This window comes from Hibiscus syriacus, unplaced genomic scaffold, assembly GCF_006381635.1.
Source record: "Hibiscus syriacus cultivar Baekdansim isolate YM2019G1 unplaced genomic scaffold, ASM638163v2 tig00006715_pilon, whole genome shotgun sequence".
Taxonomy (NCBI): domain Eukaryota; kingdom Viridiplantae; phylum Streptophyta; class Magnoliopsida; order Malvales; family Malvaceae; genus Hibiscus; species Hibiscus syriacus.
In genome coordinates this window covers 29,367-45,230 of record NW_024062107.1, presented here as the reverse complement: position 1 = coordinate 45,230, position 15,864 = coordinate 29,367, and the positions used below count along the sequence as shown (strand labels likewise).

Sequence of the window (15,864 nt, the reverse complement as noted above, 5' to 3'; positions counted from 1 at the left end):
CAAAACAGACCAAAACTAATAATTTAGGTACTAAACGTATTAAGCTTTTAATGGCGGGTACTAAAATGAAATAAAAACTAAAGTTTAGATACTAAAACGGATCAAAACTAATAGTTTAGGTGTTAAATGCGTAGTTTACCCTAAAAGTAAAAACATAGAAGCAACGAAGATGCCTTGATTATCAATCTGAAACTGGATAGGAAGAGAGTATAGTAAAAACATATCCTTCACTCTGTATCAAACAAATAGCCTAAAAGATAATGTCTCGGGATAGTGATAGGTTCGTAAGTATTTGCTCCCTTTAGCCTCGATTTCTCTAAGATGACGGATTTGACTCTTATCATTTTATACATTCGACAAAATTCTACAGTAAGTATGAAACTATTAATTTTCCAAAGTAAAATATACCGAATCTAGGAAAGAGAGATCAATAATTTAACTAGAACCTCGGTTATCAACCTCTTTTATTTCTAGTCTAAAGAAAGCACATGAACAACTGATGCATATCTACCATAGATATGACCATGAAGGAACATTCTGATCATTGATCAATAGACCTGAATTAGAGATATACATGAATCGGATTGGGTTGGATTTTATGACCGACCCAACCCGTGTTTAACGGGTTCCATCTTCTAAAACTCGACCTGATTTATTTGGGAAGAACATTTTCATTTCACATCACAACAATATAGAGCATAGATTAAAAACACTTAAGAGGAAGTTAATTTCATCAATACATGATCGGGAAGTTAGTAAACTTAGGGGCTGTTTGTTTGGCTCTGAATGGAATCATTCAGTGTTGAATGCTGAACCGTTCAGTATTCAGCACGTTTGTTTCGCACCTCTGAATGATTCAGTGCTGACTGATTCAACAAAACGGTATTGAATGATTCAGTATCAAAGTACATTCTGAATGATTCAGCGCTTAATCATTCTGAAGTAAACAAACAACCCCTTAATTGAGAGGAAACCAGAATACTCTACACTTAACGAATAAAAAATAAAATAGGTATAAGTGATCATCAACGAAGGACGCTGAATTTGGTTATATCTGGTTAATGCAGAAAAGAAACTCGGAAAGAGAGGGAGCACTATTCTTATGGCAGATGGCTCAGAACTTGAAGAACTTAATGCTTTGAGAGAAAATGATCACTTATTCATTGTCTAAATGTTAAAATAAAATTTAGGGTAAACTACGCATTTTGTACCTAAACTATCAGTTTTGATCCATTTAACACCTAAACTTTTAGTTTTTTTTTTTCAAAATCATACATAACATTTAGTTTTTGTTTCATTTTAGTATCCCACCATTAAAAACTTAACGCATTTAATACTTAAACTATCAATTTTGGTTCATTTTAGTACCTAAACTTTCAATATTTTTAAAACTTAACATTAAATTTTGAATGGGTACTAAAATGAACAAAAACTAAACTTTAGGCATGGTTTTGAACAAAATGAAAGTTTAGGTACTAAAATGAACTAAAACTGATAGTTTAGGTACTAAACGCGTAATTTTCCCTAAAATTTATCAGTTATCCATATTTTGATCTGTTTAACTGATGATTATTCTACCTATGTAGGCTATGTCGCATGACATTTCTAAAGATTTTTTTTTTTGCAAGACAGTTGCATGTGTCATATGAATGGATACTTGTATATGTCCACTGTTTGTGACAGAGGCAATGCATATTTACCCATTGTGTTTTTAGCTTCAATGATAATGGTAGAGTGACATTTATTTATGCCCAATATTAACCCATCTTCGGTTATCAGGTTTTCCATAAGAGTAATATGAAGGTGGTGATGGAAATTATAGAGCTTACAGTTCTCATTCTCTGCTATTCAGCATGTCCAAAACAGTGAATGCAGCTTTCTGGAACCGTTCCTTCTCTTCCTCCAAACTTTTCTTCTTTTCAAGAGCAGAGACTTTGCACTTCTCTACCTCTTCCATTATTCCCGAAGAGTTTTGATCAATTTCACTGCAGAAATTTATTTGAAAGGGAAAAAGAATATAATGTTAGGAGAAATAACAGAGTTTTGATCATTATTCCCAAATTAAGTTCCACATTGCTATTATTTACTGATGAAATGACCAAGAACGATTCACTCACTTTATCATCTTAAGCATATTCTCCATTGTCATCTGAACATTTTGTGACAAATCTGTAACCGAGCATAAACAAATATAAGGAAAACAACACGATCGGAGAAAATAAAATCGTAAAAGCATTGCAAGGACGCGTTCATGGAAGTGAAATTTGTGTATTCAATTATAATCCTCGAAAATGTCCAGAATCCACACAAAAAATACGAGGAAGACATACGATCTCAAGAAATTAACAATTAATTATCCAATTTAAAACCGCTTCAGGCCAAGAACTTCACGTTTTCACAACGTTTCATAAACGATTTGAATCACGCTGGTAAACAATAACGAGATGCATTTGTTCGACGCGAATATTTATAACATGCGATGGCTGAAAGGAGAAATCACGTAACGAAAGAGAATACGGAAAGCAGTTTGGAATGATAAGCGGAGAAAAAGTAATAACCGGACAAAGTGAGACAGATGAAAGAGAATTAATCGTAAATGAGGGAAGAGAGGGGAGATTCGGCTTCTTCTGCCGCAGGCGGAGGAAGAGACGAAGTGTCAACCTGCTGAGATGGTGAAGTAGCCATTGCTTTGGATTAGAGCTTCGAATAGGGAGTTTTCTGCTTTTGATTTGGTACGTAAATTCTGGTTTGTTTAGGAGGCCCAATTCAAAATACTGAAAATTATATCGCGGCAAATGTCTTCGCTTTACGCCTTTCAAGTCCTTTCCCCTCTAGGGATTAGAGATGACAAATGTGTATAATTTCGTAAATTTCGTATTATATCCGTTTCAATTAGGACAAAGATGGATATAATTTTAATGTGTAATGGGTAGGTGTGGATTTAGAAAGTGTTACACGTCGCGGCTAGTAGGCGGATGATGGGTTTGAGACCTTACTCGTCCCACATCCGCAAGCCCACTAAATACCCATTAAATTTTAAACCATGAAAAATTTAGGTATAATTTTAGGGTTTGTCATTTATGTGTGTCAAAAAACAAAAATATTATATGTTTATCATTTATGTTTCTAGGCTTTAATTATGTATTATATTATAGTGTTTTATGCACTTTAAGATCTATGTTAACACTTAACTCAGATAATCATTTGTTTATTTTATTAAGTTTCTTAATGGACGTGTTTGTTTTATGTTTGTTGCTTATGTATAACTTAAGGTTGCTGTCAGGCAGGTCTAGCATGGTACGTATCCAGTTAGGTAGTGGGTGCAGGGATGAATTTGAGAATTTACCCGCTTGGGCGGGTGTAGATTTGAAAAATTTTATCCATCATGGCTGGTGGGCTGTGGTGGATTTGAAAATATTAGGTGGGTATGGGGATGAGAGAGGAGTATATGCACCGACCCGCCCGTTTGTCATCCCTACTCAGGCTCTGACTTTATATTTAGGACTAAATTATAAATTTTAGGATAAAATACAAAAATATCCTTTCCGATATTGTTTTATTGAATTTTTAGATTATTAAAAGTTATAAAATAGTGAAATCTAATTATAGGGTGTTGTTTGCGATGCTTGGATATGATAAAATTATTGTTTAAGCAGAGGTTAACATATATATTAGGATATGATAAAATTTGATTTCAGATATGTTTGAGTTGTATAGTCGTTTACGATGGTAGGATTATATTTTTATTATATCTCAATTAATTAATTAATGTTTAGCTCAGACTGATGTCAATTTTTAATAGAAAATAATGAAATTGAAACTTACAAATAGTCATATGATCATTTTATAATTTTTAACATTTAGGAGACTCAATAAATCAACGTATTATAGTCAAAATATCATTTTGCAACTTTTAATAATCGAAAAACTTAACAAAGTAATACTATATAATAGAGTGACCATTTAAATACTTTATCTTAAATTTTATCATTAACTTTTTTATTATTATTTTGATTATCAAATTTTAAGATTTATTAATTAATTTATTAAATTGTTAATTCAATCTTATTTTAATTATTTAAGTGTTAAGTTATAAATAGAATAATGACATATAATTATGTGATAATATCGAGTTCGACTCGACTTGAAAACTCGTGAAGCTACAATTTTTAAGCTTGATCTGTCCTCAAAATTATGAATTGAAATTCGAAAAAAAAAGCTCGCCTAAGCTTTGAAATAAAGAAATCTTGAATTTAATTCGATTGAAGTTCAACTCCAACCTAAAACTAAAATTTAGGTAGATGAAAACATTCTACTATATTTTTTAAATAAACACATAAATATTAATATTATTAATAATTTAATTTCTTAAAAAAATAAATTTTAATATATAAATATTTTGAGTTGAATATCAAATAAGTCGTTTCGTCTAGTTAAGAACTCGATGAATTCATTCAAATCGAATATTTATCGAAAGGTAGATCGAATCGGTGTCAAATAACTATATGTCTCACCTCGTTTACTGTCCTCTCCATTATTCATGTTGTAATTACTTAATGTGACCAACATGAACTGCGATATCTGCTGTCATGTTTGTCAACACACATTTTTCGTCCTACTAGGAATCAAACTCCTAAAAATATGATAGAATTTTAGGATTCAAACTCCTAAAAATAGGATAAAATTTTGCTAGGATTCAAACTCCTAAAAATAGGATAGAGTTCTACTATTATTTAAATTCCTAAAGATAGGATCCACAAGCACTATAAATAGCCATTGTAACTCACCATTTGAAGACACGATTTACACACAAAACACAGAGGAAAGCACGGAAAATACAAAAGCAAAGTTGTAAACGATTCGAAAAGGAAATAAAAGGTAGCATCTTTTTTTACATTGGTTCGTTCATTTCTCGCATGTGCACGTTATTTTTCTTGAGATTTGGTTTGAATAACCCAAAACGTGGTTGCACCGATGACTAAAAAAGGGTGGAATTTCGAAATTTCGAACCTAGATCTACCCCTGAGGCGTGTTCATTTTTTTAAAATATTTAATTCTCCCCCCTAAATCATTTTTTTCCTACTTTATTATTCTTGTTATATATGCATATTACTTTCTATTAATTTTATTTATATATGTATATATGTTTTTTTATTAGTGTTATTATATATATATATATATTTATATATTTCCTATTTTGCATGTATATATACATATATTACTTTTGATTTTCTTTTTTTTATTATTATTATTTTACTTATATATATATGCTTTTACTTTTTTATATATTTTTACTCATTTATTTATCTATTTTTATATTTATCCTATATTTTATGTTTTTATATTCTTTTACTTGTTTTATTTATTTATTTGCATTATCATTTTATTTTTATTTAGTTGTTTGCTGTGCATATATTAGTGTTATTATTTTTTATTTTATATATTCTATTCATTTTATATTTACTTTATTTCTTACTTAATCTCCTTATTTTATTTGTTTTACTTTATTTATCATTTATTCATCTCTTCTAACCCATATTTTGACTTTTAAAGGGTATATTTGTAAATCCGTCAAAGGTAAGTAATTTTGGATCATTATTTTATCTTTTAATTTAACTTGTTATTTTTCTTAATTAAGACAACTGGAAATTACGTAGTACCGAAAGGGCGGTTCAAGGGTGCTAATCCTTCCTTGACCGTAACCGACTCCCGAGCCCGATATATTTCTGGTAAGACGCAGATCAGGTAAGAAATAGGGTATCTGATCAACCCATTTATCTTTAAATAAATTATCGGTGGCGACTCCAATCCACATTTTTCAAGTCAAAGCCCAATTCCGGGGCCCAACCGAAAGACGGTTGCGACAGCTTGGCGACTCCGCTGGGGACACATGTAAGTGAGTCAGGCTAAGGTAATTTCCAGTTGTCTTTTTAACGAAAAGGGTAAGTTTAAATTTTAAGGTAATATTTCGATCCTTTTTACTTACTTTTGATTATATTTTCGAGTAAATAGTTGGACTAATCGTTTTCTCATGATTTCAGCCTTCAAAGTTTTTTTTTTCATCTAAGGCTCTATACCCGAGCTCCAATTCCTTTTAAGTGGGGGTGAAAGCGACGCCTTCGTGTGAATTTATTCACCGTGTGGGCCTAGCAAGTAGCCTTCGGGATACATATACCTTATGCCTTCGTGTGAATTTATTCTCCGTGTGGGCATAAGGGAATGTTTCCTCTCGAGTTTAACTTAGTCCATACAAGCCTGTGATGGGTTTAGGACTAAGGGTCTGGTAAGCCAAAGGGGGCACCAACAAGAAGAACTCGGGTACCGTTTTTTTAGAACCTAAACCGGGAGATGATGGAGAATTAGAGCCCACCCCAAAACCTCATTTCAAACCCTAGGATGCCGGAATTATTTCCTGCTTTACTTTCTGTTCAAAGCATGCGAACTAGACAAATATGCGGTTAGGATTTGTGTGAAATTAGCATGCGGGATAGAGATCATGTCCGGGTAGGAATTAAAGCATGCGGGGTAGATATCATGTGGGGTAGGATTTTTCGTTTTTATTATTGTTTTGATTTATCTCACTAACTCTATTTTACTTTTGTTCTCTTTTATTTTGTTTTCATTATTTGCATCATTTAAAAGAGGTGTTGATCCACCAAAAACTTGTTTGTTAAAACATGAATAATCTGCATTAATGGACAAAGGGGTTGTAATACAAGAGATAAGAACGCAGGGGTCCGGCTATGGTCCGAAAAGGGCTCAGAAAGAAAATGAGGACAATTTGCAAGACAACTATGTGTCACATTCATGGTGCCCACAATCAAGTACATCAAAAGTTAACTTTTCAAAAATGGGTTGACAAAGGTGGCAGGGGCAAGACGAGAAAAAGGTTACTGACCTCGAGAGTCCATTCAAAGACAACAAGAACAAGATGGCAAGTCATTGTCGACAAATTCAAGAAACAAGAAAATGAACTTCGAATAATCCCTTTGATGGAGGATTTCAATGGAATTTCAGATTCAGCAAAGGATGAAAGGCAGAGATGAAGTCATTCGACACTTTTTGGGAACCAATACAAAAAAACTCAACATTTTCATGGTTCATCCAGAGAGGACGGAGCGGTTCGACAGGTTATTCAACCGGTAAAAGACGAAGGCAAATGACTAGTCAACCGGTTCTGGGCCTAGAGGATTTAGTACGGATGTACCTTTAAATATGTTTATTGTCTCTTAAAAGATAAAACCCTTTTGTCCCAATAAAGGTTATTTACAATAACATACATGTTTTTGGATCAATGCCTCGAACATTTCATGCATTTTTGCATTTTGCATATACATTTCATTTTTTAAGTATTTTCATAATCATGAAATCTCTTCATGGAGAATTCGATGAAGTGGTTTTAACCACATGACACCACATAGAAGCAAGATTGTAACATCATAAAAAACTATCACAACGAATGAGCCCAATCAGCTGGTTGTACGACTAAACCTGCCAAGATGATCTGAGAAAAAAGTCCACATATCCTAAGGGCTACAATGTTGAAGCTATTTGTAGTTGCCACATAGGATGCTCCAAACATTCCTCTGAGAACTATAAGGCGCTGAAGCGCAAGATCCAAAACCTGATGGATTCAGGGGCATTGACAGCCGAAGAAGGGGCATGGCATATACCATTTGCACTTAGAGGATTGTTTTGTTTGAACACGTCACTGATATTTCATGTTTGCTTAATCTTTTAAACGATTGAATTTATGATACTTTCTAAGGTGGAGCAATTGAACAAATTTTAATCTTTAGTTCTTCGAATATTAAATGAATTAAGGATTCTTTTAACTCTTCAAGAATTATAGATTTTTGACATATGAAAAGATTAGACCTTTCTTATCATGTCTCAAACCCCAAAATGAAATACCTTGATCATTACCAAAAAGACCAAATTTTGACATAACTTCCCTTTGAAATTCTTGAACATTGTCTTTATCTTTTTTATACACCCATACCTTTCTTTGAGTCAAATAAAGTCACACCATTAGACTCAAAATTGAAATTTTAATACCCAAGGCATTGAGTTGTTCATTTGAACATGAGCATTCTTCTAAGACACAATTTGGGGCATCTCGCCGGGAGCCTGAACATTGAGATATGTTGGGAGCAAGGAGCAAAAAAACAATTCATTCGAAATAATTCTATCACGCATTAACTACACTGTTTTCATGTGAATGAAATTAATCCTGAAAATCTATCCCCCTGGGGATACCTCTTCTGTGAGGACTTCCAAGTATGAAATGATGAACGGCTTTCTTTCTTTATCCCTTTACAACAGGAGAAAATATATATCGCTTGTGTCCCCTTTTGAGCCTGTAGTATTTTTCTTCTGATTCAACCCTAACCAAGGATCACCCTCCACATTGGGGGGCAAGGTGGAAGAAATCTGCTAACATGAGTGAAGACATCAATCAAAAGGAGACACCAAAAGGTGGACCAAATGGAAAGTGCGAAGATCCAATCAAGAACAAAAAAGAAAAGAAGCAAAAAAGCAAAAAACAAAGAAAAAGAGAAACAATAACAAAAGAAAAAAAAGCAAAAATCAAAAAGAAAAAGGGACAAAAAGCACATGCAAAGATTCCCTAAAGACAAATGGCACATCAAGCTTCAAACTATGAGATTGATCAAGCACAATCATTCCCGAATCTCTGAATCACTTCACTCAAAGATCATGGAACATCCAGAGAAAATCCAGAGAAACACATATGAGCAGATCCAATTGAGCAAGACAGGATTGAAGGCATCAGAATGAATTGATCCTTGGTTCAACACCCTGAAACACTTGTTTGGGCCTATTTATCCTTTTCTTTCATAACCATGAGCCTTGGCCTACATTACATGCCTTAAAAGTCCCTTCTAATCATACATGGATTTCTAAACAGAAGATACTATCTTCAGATTTCATCCCGCCCATCAGGATTAATCTTTGTTTGCAAAAAAACAATGTAATTAATGCATGGTAGAAAAAATAACAAAGGGCGGTTCAAGACGTAAATCCTGAATAACGTCTTGAAACCAAAGGAGGGTTCGAGTTGAAAACCTGAAAAGGCGGCTCGAATATAAAAATTGTGCAACTAAGGCGATCACGTAAATTCCTTGATAAGGCATCGCACAATCCGAGTGTGACAACAAAGGTTGGGAGTCAGGGAACACTTCCAGCAGAGGAGCTTGCAAGCTACCCCATCAATCTTTTGAGCATCCAATGTCAAACCTTTGAGCATCAAATGCCAAACCTTTGACCAAACACAATAACCTGAGACTTTTTATCCTTTCCTTACTTGACTATCTCCCAAAGATAGCTTGGATCTTGGCAGTTGTCAAATAGCTATAATTTATTGAAGGATTAACATTGTAATTAATTCTTTGATATCCGATGAACTCTAGTTTTATGATTCGTCTCAATTGTAAAACCGTGATAGGGGCAATATTTTTAAAACTTGAGATTAAACATTTTTTGAAACTCTTTTAATTGATATTTTCATGACTTTGAAAATAAAAGAGAAAGAAAAACATTTTTTTTCAAACAAGGCAGTCTCTCTAGAGTGGATCTTGGTAAATGACATGTGACTCTCAAACACAAAGCTCATGCTTAGAATCAATGATGAAGCAAGAAATGAGGAACATTTGGGGTATCTTTGAAGATTCAACATCAAATATTGGGGTATTTTTTTGATATTGAGGCATCTTTGGGGATTCAACATCCTAATGCGAATTATCAGACCTTTTTCAGGAGATAAAATATAACCAATTCATGTTACATGCATCTTATGCATACATTTTAGAGCGTCATATCTATCATTTTCTTTCCACGTACATAATTTTTATAGCTTTAGAGTCAAGTTCGACTTCAAGACGAAGGATACTCGATTCAAAAGCACCTTTACAGATTGATGTCGGTTGCTTAGCTCAGCAGCAAGAAACTACACTTCAACCAACTCGACAGACAGAAAGATCGACATTCATTTTCAGATTCGACATTTCCAATATAAATTCTGTCTCGCTTGAGACAGTCTCATTTAATGCAGATGATTATCTCACTTGAGATTGCTTTTTTAAAACAGACTTTGTCTCACTTGAGACTGTTTTACTCGAAAGAAGATTTATTTCACTCATGATTGTTTTTCTTAAAACAAGATTTGTCTCGCTTGAGACCGTTTTCACTAGAAGAGTTTTGTCTCTCTTGAGACAATTTCCCTTGAAACAAATTTTATCTCTCTTGAGACAGTTTCTCTTGAAACAAATTTCATCTATCTTGAGACAATTTCCCTTGAAATAAATTTTGTCTCTCTTGAGACAGTTTCCCTTGAAACAAAATATTTGAATATGTTTTCTTTGAAACAAATTATGTCTCCCTTGAGACAGTTTCTTTTGGAACTAAGTTTTGTCTCTCTTGAGACAGTTTCTCTTGAAACAATTTTCGTCTATCTTGAGACAGTTTCCCTTGAAACAAAACCTTTGAATTTATTTCCCCTAAAACAAATTTTGTCTCACTTGAGACAGTTACTCTTGAAACACAAAATCTTCAAATTTATTTCCCTTAAAACATAATTTTGTTTCCCTTGAGACCGTTTCTCATGAAACAACAGATATCTTTGAGATCGTTTCCCTTGAAACGAATTCTATCTTTTTCAAGACAAATTCTTTTGAAGCATCATCTGAACCGTTACACTCAGCTCAGGCACATACTTGAGATGGTCGAGAAGCATTTCTCAAATCAAAAATAGAATGTGCACATCAGATTTGAACATTTGAAGAATTCAAGATCAGGGATCAAAATTTGAAGATTCAAGAATCAAGATTCCAGACAGACAACTGAAGATCGAGATTTCTCTTTAGAGCCCCAAGATAACATATGTTGCATATGCATTTTAGGCACACCTAAGAGCATTGCATCCATAGCATCACATATATGCATAACTTTTTCAGGTTTTAGCTAGAGTCAATTTCAACTTCGCGGAGAAGGATATTGAACTCAAAGCGACACGATTTGCTCGAGAGTGGATTTCAACTTCACGACGAAGGATATCTAGCTCGAAGCCAAACTTCACAATAAAGGGGTCTCCATGGTTTCAACTTCACGGCGAAGGGAATTGTGTCCACCCGCAACATACAATACTTGGATTTCAACTTCACGACGAAGGATATTCAAGTCAAGGCTCAACTTCACAACGAAGGGGCCATCTGCGATTTCAACTCCACGAAGGAGGATATCGTGGCACTCGAGGCAACACAAGTTCAACTTCACAACGAAGGGACGGCTGGTTGTCAACAAACAACTTCTCAATTTCAGAGCCAATTTCAACTTCACAACGAAGGATATTGGACTCCAGACAACGCAATTTTAACTTCACGACGAAGGGACTGCTACCTGTCAACAACAACTTCTCAATTTCAGAGCCAATTTCAACTTCACAATGAAGGATATTGGACTTCAGACAACGCAAGTTCAACTTCACGACGAAGGGACCGATGCCTGTCAACAACAACTTCTCAATTTCAGAGCCAATTTCAACTTCACAATGAAGGATATTGGACTTCAGACAACGCAAGTTCAACTTCACGACGAAGGGACCGCTGCTTGTCAACAACAACTTCTCAATTTCAGAGCCAATTTCAACTTCACAACGAAGGATATTGGACTCCAGACAACGCAAGTTCAACTTCACGACGAAGGGACCGCTGCTTGTCAACAACAACTTCTCAATTTCAGAGCCAATTTCAACTTCACAACGAAGGATATTGGACTTCAGACAACGCAAGTTCAACTTCACGACGAAGGGACCGCTGCTTGTCAACAACAACTTCCCAATCTCAGAGCCAATTTCAACTTCACAACGAATGATATTGGACTCCAGACAATGCAAGTTCAACTTCACGACGAAGGGACCGCTGCTTATCAACAACAACTTCCCAATCTCAGAGCCAATTTCAACTTCACAACGAAGGATATTGGACTCCAGACAACGCAAGTTCAACTTCACGACGAAGGGACCGCTGCTTGTCAACAAAATTTCATTCAGATTCAATTTCAACTTCACAACGAAGGATATTGGACTCGAGACAACACAAGTTCAACTTCACAACGAAGGGACGGCTGGTTGTCAACAAACAATTTCCCGGTTCCAGAGCCAATTTCAACTTCACGACGGAGGATATTGGACTTGGAACAATGCTACTTACTTGGATTTCAACTTCACGACGAAGGATATCCAACTCAAAGAAGGATTATCTGCCATCAAAATTGTCGAGTTCGACTCCATTCAGCTCGATGACACATCAATCGCACTACTTTCCGGTTGCAGTCGAGGTTTTCAAGTCGAGAAGAGGACCTGGGTTAGCCGTGCCTTAGTGACAAGCAACCATTTTCAAACAACATAGCTTAAGTCAAGAAAAAGCTATCTGTCAATGAAGATTTCTGAGTTCAATTCCGATCCAAGGTCTTTAAACCGAGAAGAAGACCGAAGGGTAACGGGAAGCCACGTGCCGATTCAAATTCCGAACTACGGCTTTAATTTCATATCATTTCAAGATGAACTCGACTTCACGATGGAGGAGTCATCCGTAACTCAATTCGACAGGGAGTTATTGAAACATCAGAGTTAATTTTCAACTCCACTGAACGAAAAGTGTGTCTTTTAATCTTTGCCCTATCCCCGTTACACGACTATGGGCAAAGAGGGGCAGCTGTCAACACACATTTTTCGTCATACTAGGATTCAAACTCCTAAAAATATGATAGAATTTTAGGATTCAAACTCCTAAAAATAGGATAAAATTTTGCTAGGATTCAAACTCCTAAAAATAGGATAGAGTTCTACTATTATTTAAATTCCTAAAGATAGGATCCACAAGCACTATAAATAGCCATTGTAACTCACCATTTAAAGACACGATTTACACACAAAACACAGAGGAAAGCACGAAAAATACAAAGGCAAAGTTGTTGTAAACGATTCGAAAAGGAAATAAAATGTAGCATCTTTTTTACATTGGTTCGTTCATTTCTCGCATGTGCACGTTATTTTTCTTGAGATTTGGTTCGAATAACCCAAAAAGTGGGTTGCGCCGATGACTAAAAAAGGGTGGAATTTTGAAGTTTCGAACCTAGATCTACCCCCGAGGCGTGTTCATTTTTTTAAAATATTTAATTCTCCCCCCTAAATCATTTTTTTCCTACTTTATTATTCTTGTTATATATGCATATTACTTTCTATTAATTTTATTATATATGTATATTTTTTTATTAGTGTTATTATATATATATATATATTTATATATTTCCTATTTTACATGTATATATATATTACTTTTGATTTTCTTTTTTTATTATTATTATTATTTTACTTATATATATACTTTTTTTTTTATATTTTACTCATTTATTTATCTATTTTTATATTTATCCTATATTTTATGTTTTTATATTCTTTTACTTGTTTTATTTATTTATTTGCATTATCATTTTATTTTTATTTAGTTGTTTGCTGTGCATATATTAGTGTTATTGTTTTTTATTTTATATATTCTATTCATTTTATATTTATTTTATTTCTTACTTAATCTCCTTATTTTATTTGTTTTACTTTATTTATCATTTATTCATCTCTTCTAACTCATATTTTGACTTTTAAAGGGTATATTTGTAAATCCGTCAAAGGTAAGTAATTTTGGATCATTATTTTATCTTTTAATTTAACTTGTTATTTTTCTTAATTAAGACAACTGGAAATTACGTAGTACCGAAAGGGCGGTTCAAGGGTGCTAATCCTTCCTTGACCGTAACCGACTCCCGAGCCCGCCACATTTCTGGTAAGACGCAGATCAGGTAAGAAATAGGGTATCCGATCAACCCATTTATCTTTAAATAAATGATCGGTGGCGACTACAATCTACATTTTTTAAGTCGAAGTCCAATTCCGAGGCCCAACCGAAAGACGATTGCGACAATGTTAATATATGACGAAATCGTTGGTCATTAAACCAAAACGAAATTGTTGGCGGTACATATAGAAATCTGAAAACCCTCTAATCTTTTTGGAAAATCTTGCTCGAAACCAAGAGTTTTGGAACAATTTTCGCATTCTAACTAACCTTAAGCTTGAAGAAAAACAAGAACACGAAACCCAATTCCCTCCTTCCGATAATCAGACGGTTACCCGGCCGGAGAAGAAGAGAAAGTACAGGTAGTCTAGTACAGTGCTTCTCTTACTCTTTTGCCTTGGCTTGCACTCAACATTCTTCCTTTCAGGAAAAAATACAAAGGAAGAATATGTTCAACTCAGGATTCGGATTTTGCGATGGAAGTGAAGCTAAATCCAGCTTTTCGACGATGTATGCAAAATTACGGCGATGCCCTAGCGGTTCTTCCCAGAAAACCGGGGACCGGAACCGAGCTGGGTGGCGGCGGGGAAACGAGGGAAGAACCGGCAAAAAAACCGCCGATCTTGGATTCCTTTAGCTTGATTTGTTTTTGCATCGTTTCCGGATCTGGACCCAACTGATTCGTCGAACCTAAGGCCAAATCGAACTCCTCATCAACCCTCGATCTATTGATCCTTCCGAGATCGGTCTTCTTCTCCGCCTAGGTGGTCAAGGTCTCCCCGCTTTACAAGATCTTGACCTGGCCCATCACTAGATTCTTACCCGGCGATTTCGCCACCATGGATTCGGATCGCCTTCTGTTATTCGACTGAAACCCTAGACGGGGACTCCCCTTTCGGTTTTTCGCCTTAATCATCCTAAGGTTAAGGTATCTAATTGGACGGTCCAAGTCGAGGGTTTCACGGCGAAACCGATGGCGGAGACAGCCTTCGGTGCGGAGAACGGCGGTTGACATTGGATACACTAGGGGTGTAAACGAGCCGAGTCGAATTCGACTATTGCTGAGTTCGACTCGACTCGAAAACTCTGAAATGGAGCTCGACTCGACTCGAAAACTCGCGAGCTTAAAATTTTTAAACTCGACTCGAACTCGAAATCCTGAACTGAAGCTCGTGAGCAGCTCGAAAATGCTCGAAATGAAAAAAAAATATTAAAGTTAACTAGATTGAAGTCTCAAACTCGAACATGAATTTTAAATACATGAAAATCTTACTGTATTTTTTAAAAATAATCAACGCAAATGTTAATATTATTAATAATTTATTTTTAAAAAAAAATAAAATCTTAATATATTATAGTTTCGAGCTGCTCACGAATTTTTTGAGTCGAGTATCAAGTAGTTCGTTTCAACTCGTTAAGAATTCGAGTCGAGCTCGACTCGAGTCCATTCAATCCGAGTATTTATCGAGCCTTGATCGAGTCAATCTCGAGTAATTTGCGATCTGCTTCGTCTCATTTACAGCGGATACACGAAGGAAACGAAGAAATCAAGAGGGTAAAGATGAAGGATACGAAAGGGGTATTTATAGGAAGTTTCGATTAGGATTTCCTTGGAAAAATATCGCACGTGAATTTTATTGTTAAAGAATCTCGAGTTTTTTAATTATATTTACGATAAATTTATAAAAAGAAAAAACATGAAATATGATATATTTAAGCATTTAAATTTTTGTATATGATAATTCAAATAATAAATATTAAATAGGATAATTTAAGAGTTTTTTTAACAGGTTAGAGTGATTAATATAGGGGTACTTATTGAGTTAGTCGATCTCGAGTTGAGAAATATTTCACTCATGCTCGTTAAAAAATTTAGGATAAGTTACGCATTTAGTAGCTAAATTATTAGTTTTAATCTGTTTTAGTACCTAAACTTTTAATTTCTGTTCAAAACCATACCTAAAATTTAGTTTTAACGTTAACTTTTGAAAAACAT

General features: G+C 34.7%; 1 protein-coding gene across 1 annotated transcript; it reads right to left on the bottom strand.

Moving 5' to 3' along the window:
- Positions 1-290: 290 nt before the first annotated feature.
- On the bottom strand, positions 291-2,685 carry LOC120200982. The gene is made up of 5 exons (XM_039201685.1): positions 2,632-2,685; positions 2,426-2,483; positions 2,118-2,169; positions 1,830-1,985; positions 291-364 (listed from the first exon to the last, which is right to left on the bottom strand). The coding sequence occupies exons 1-4, from the start codon at positions 2,683-2,685 to the stop codon at positions 1,835-1,837; spliced, it is 315 nt and encodes a 104-aa protein (XP_039057616.1). The 3' UTR covers positions 291-364; positions 1,830-1,834.
- Between the last annotated feature and the right edge of the window lie 13,179 nt (positions 2,686-15,864).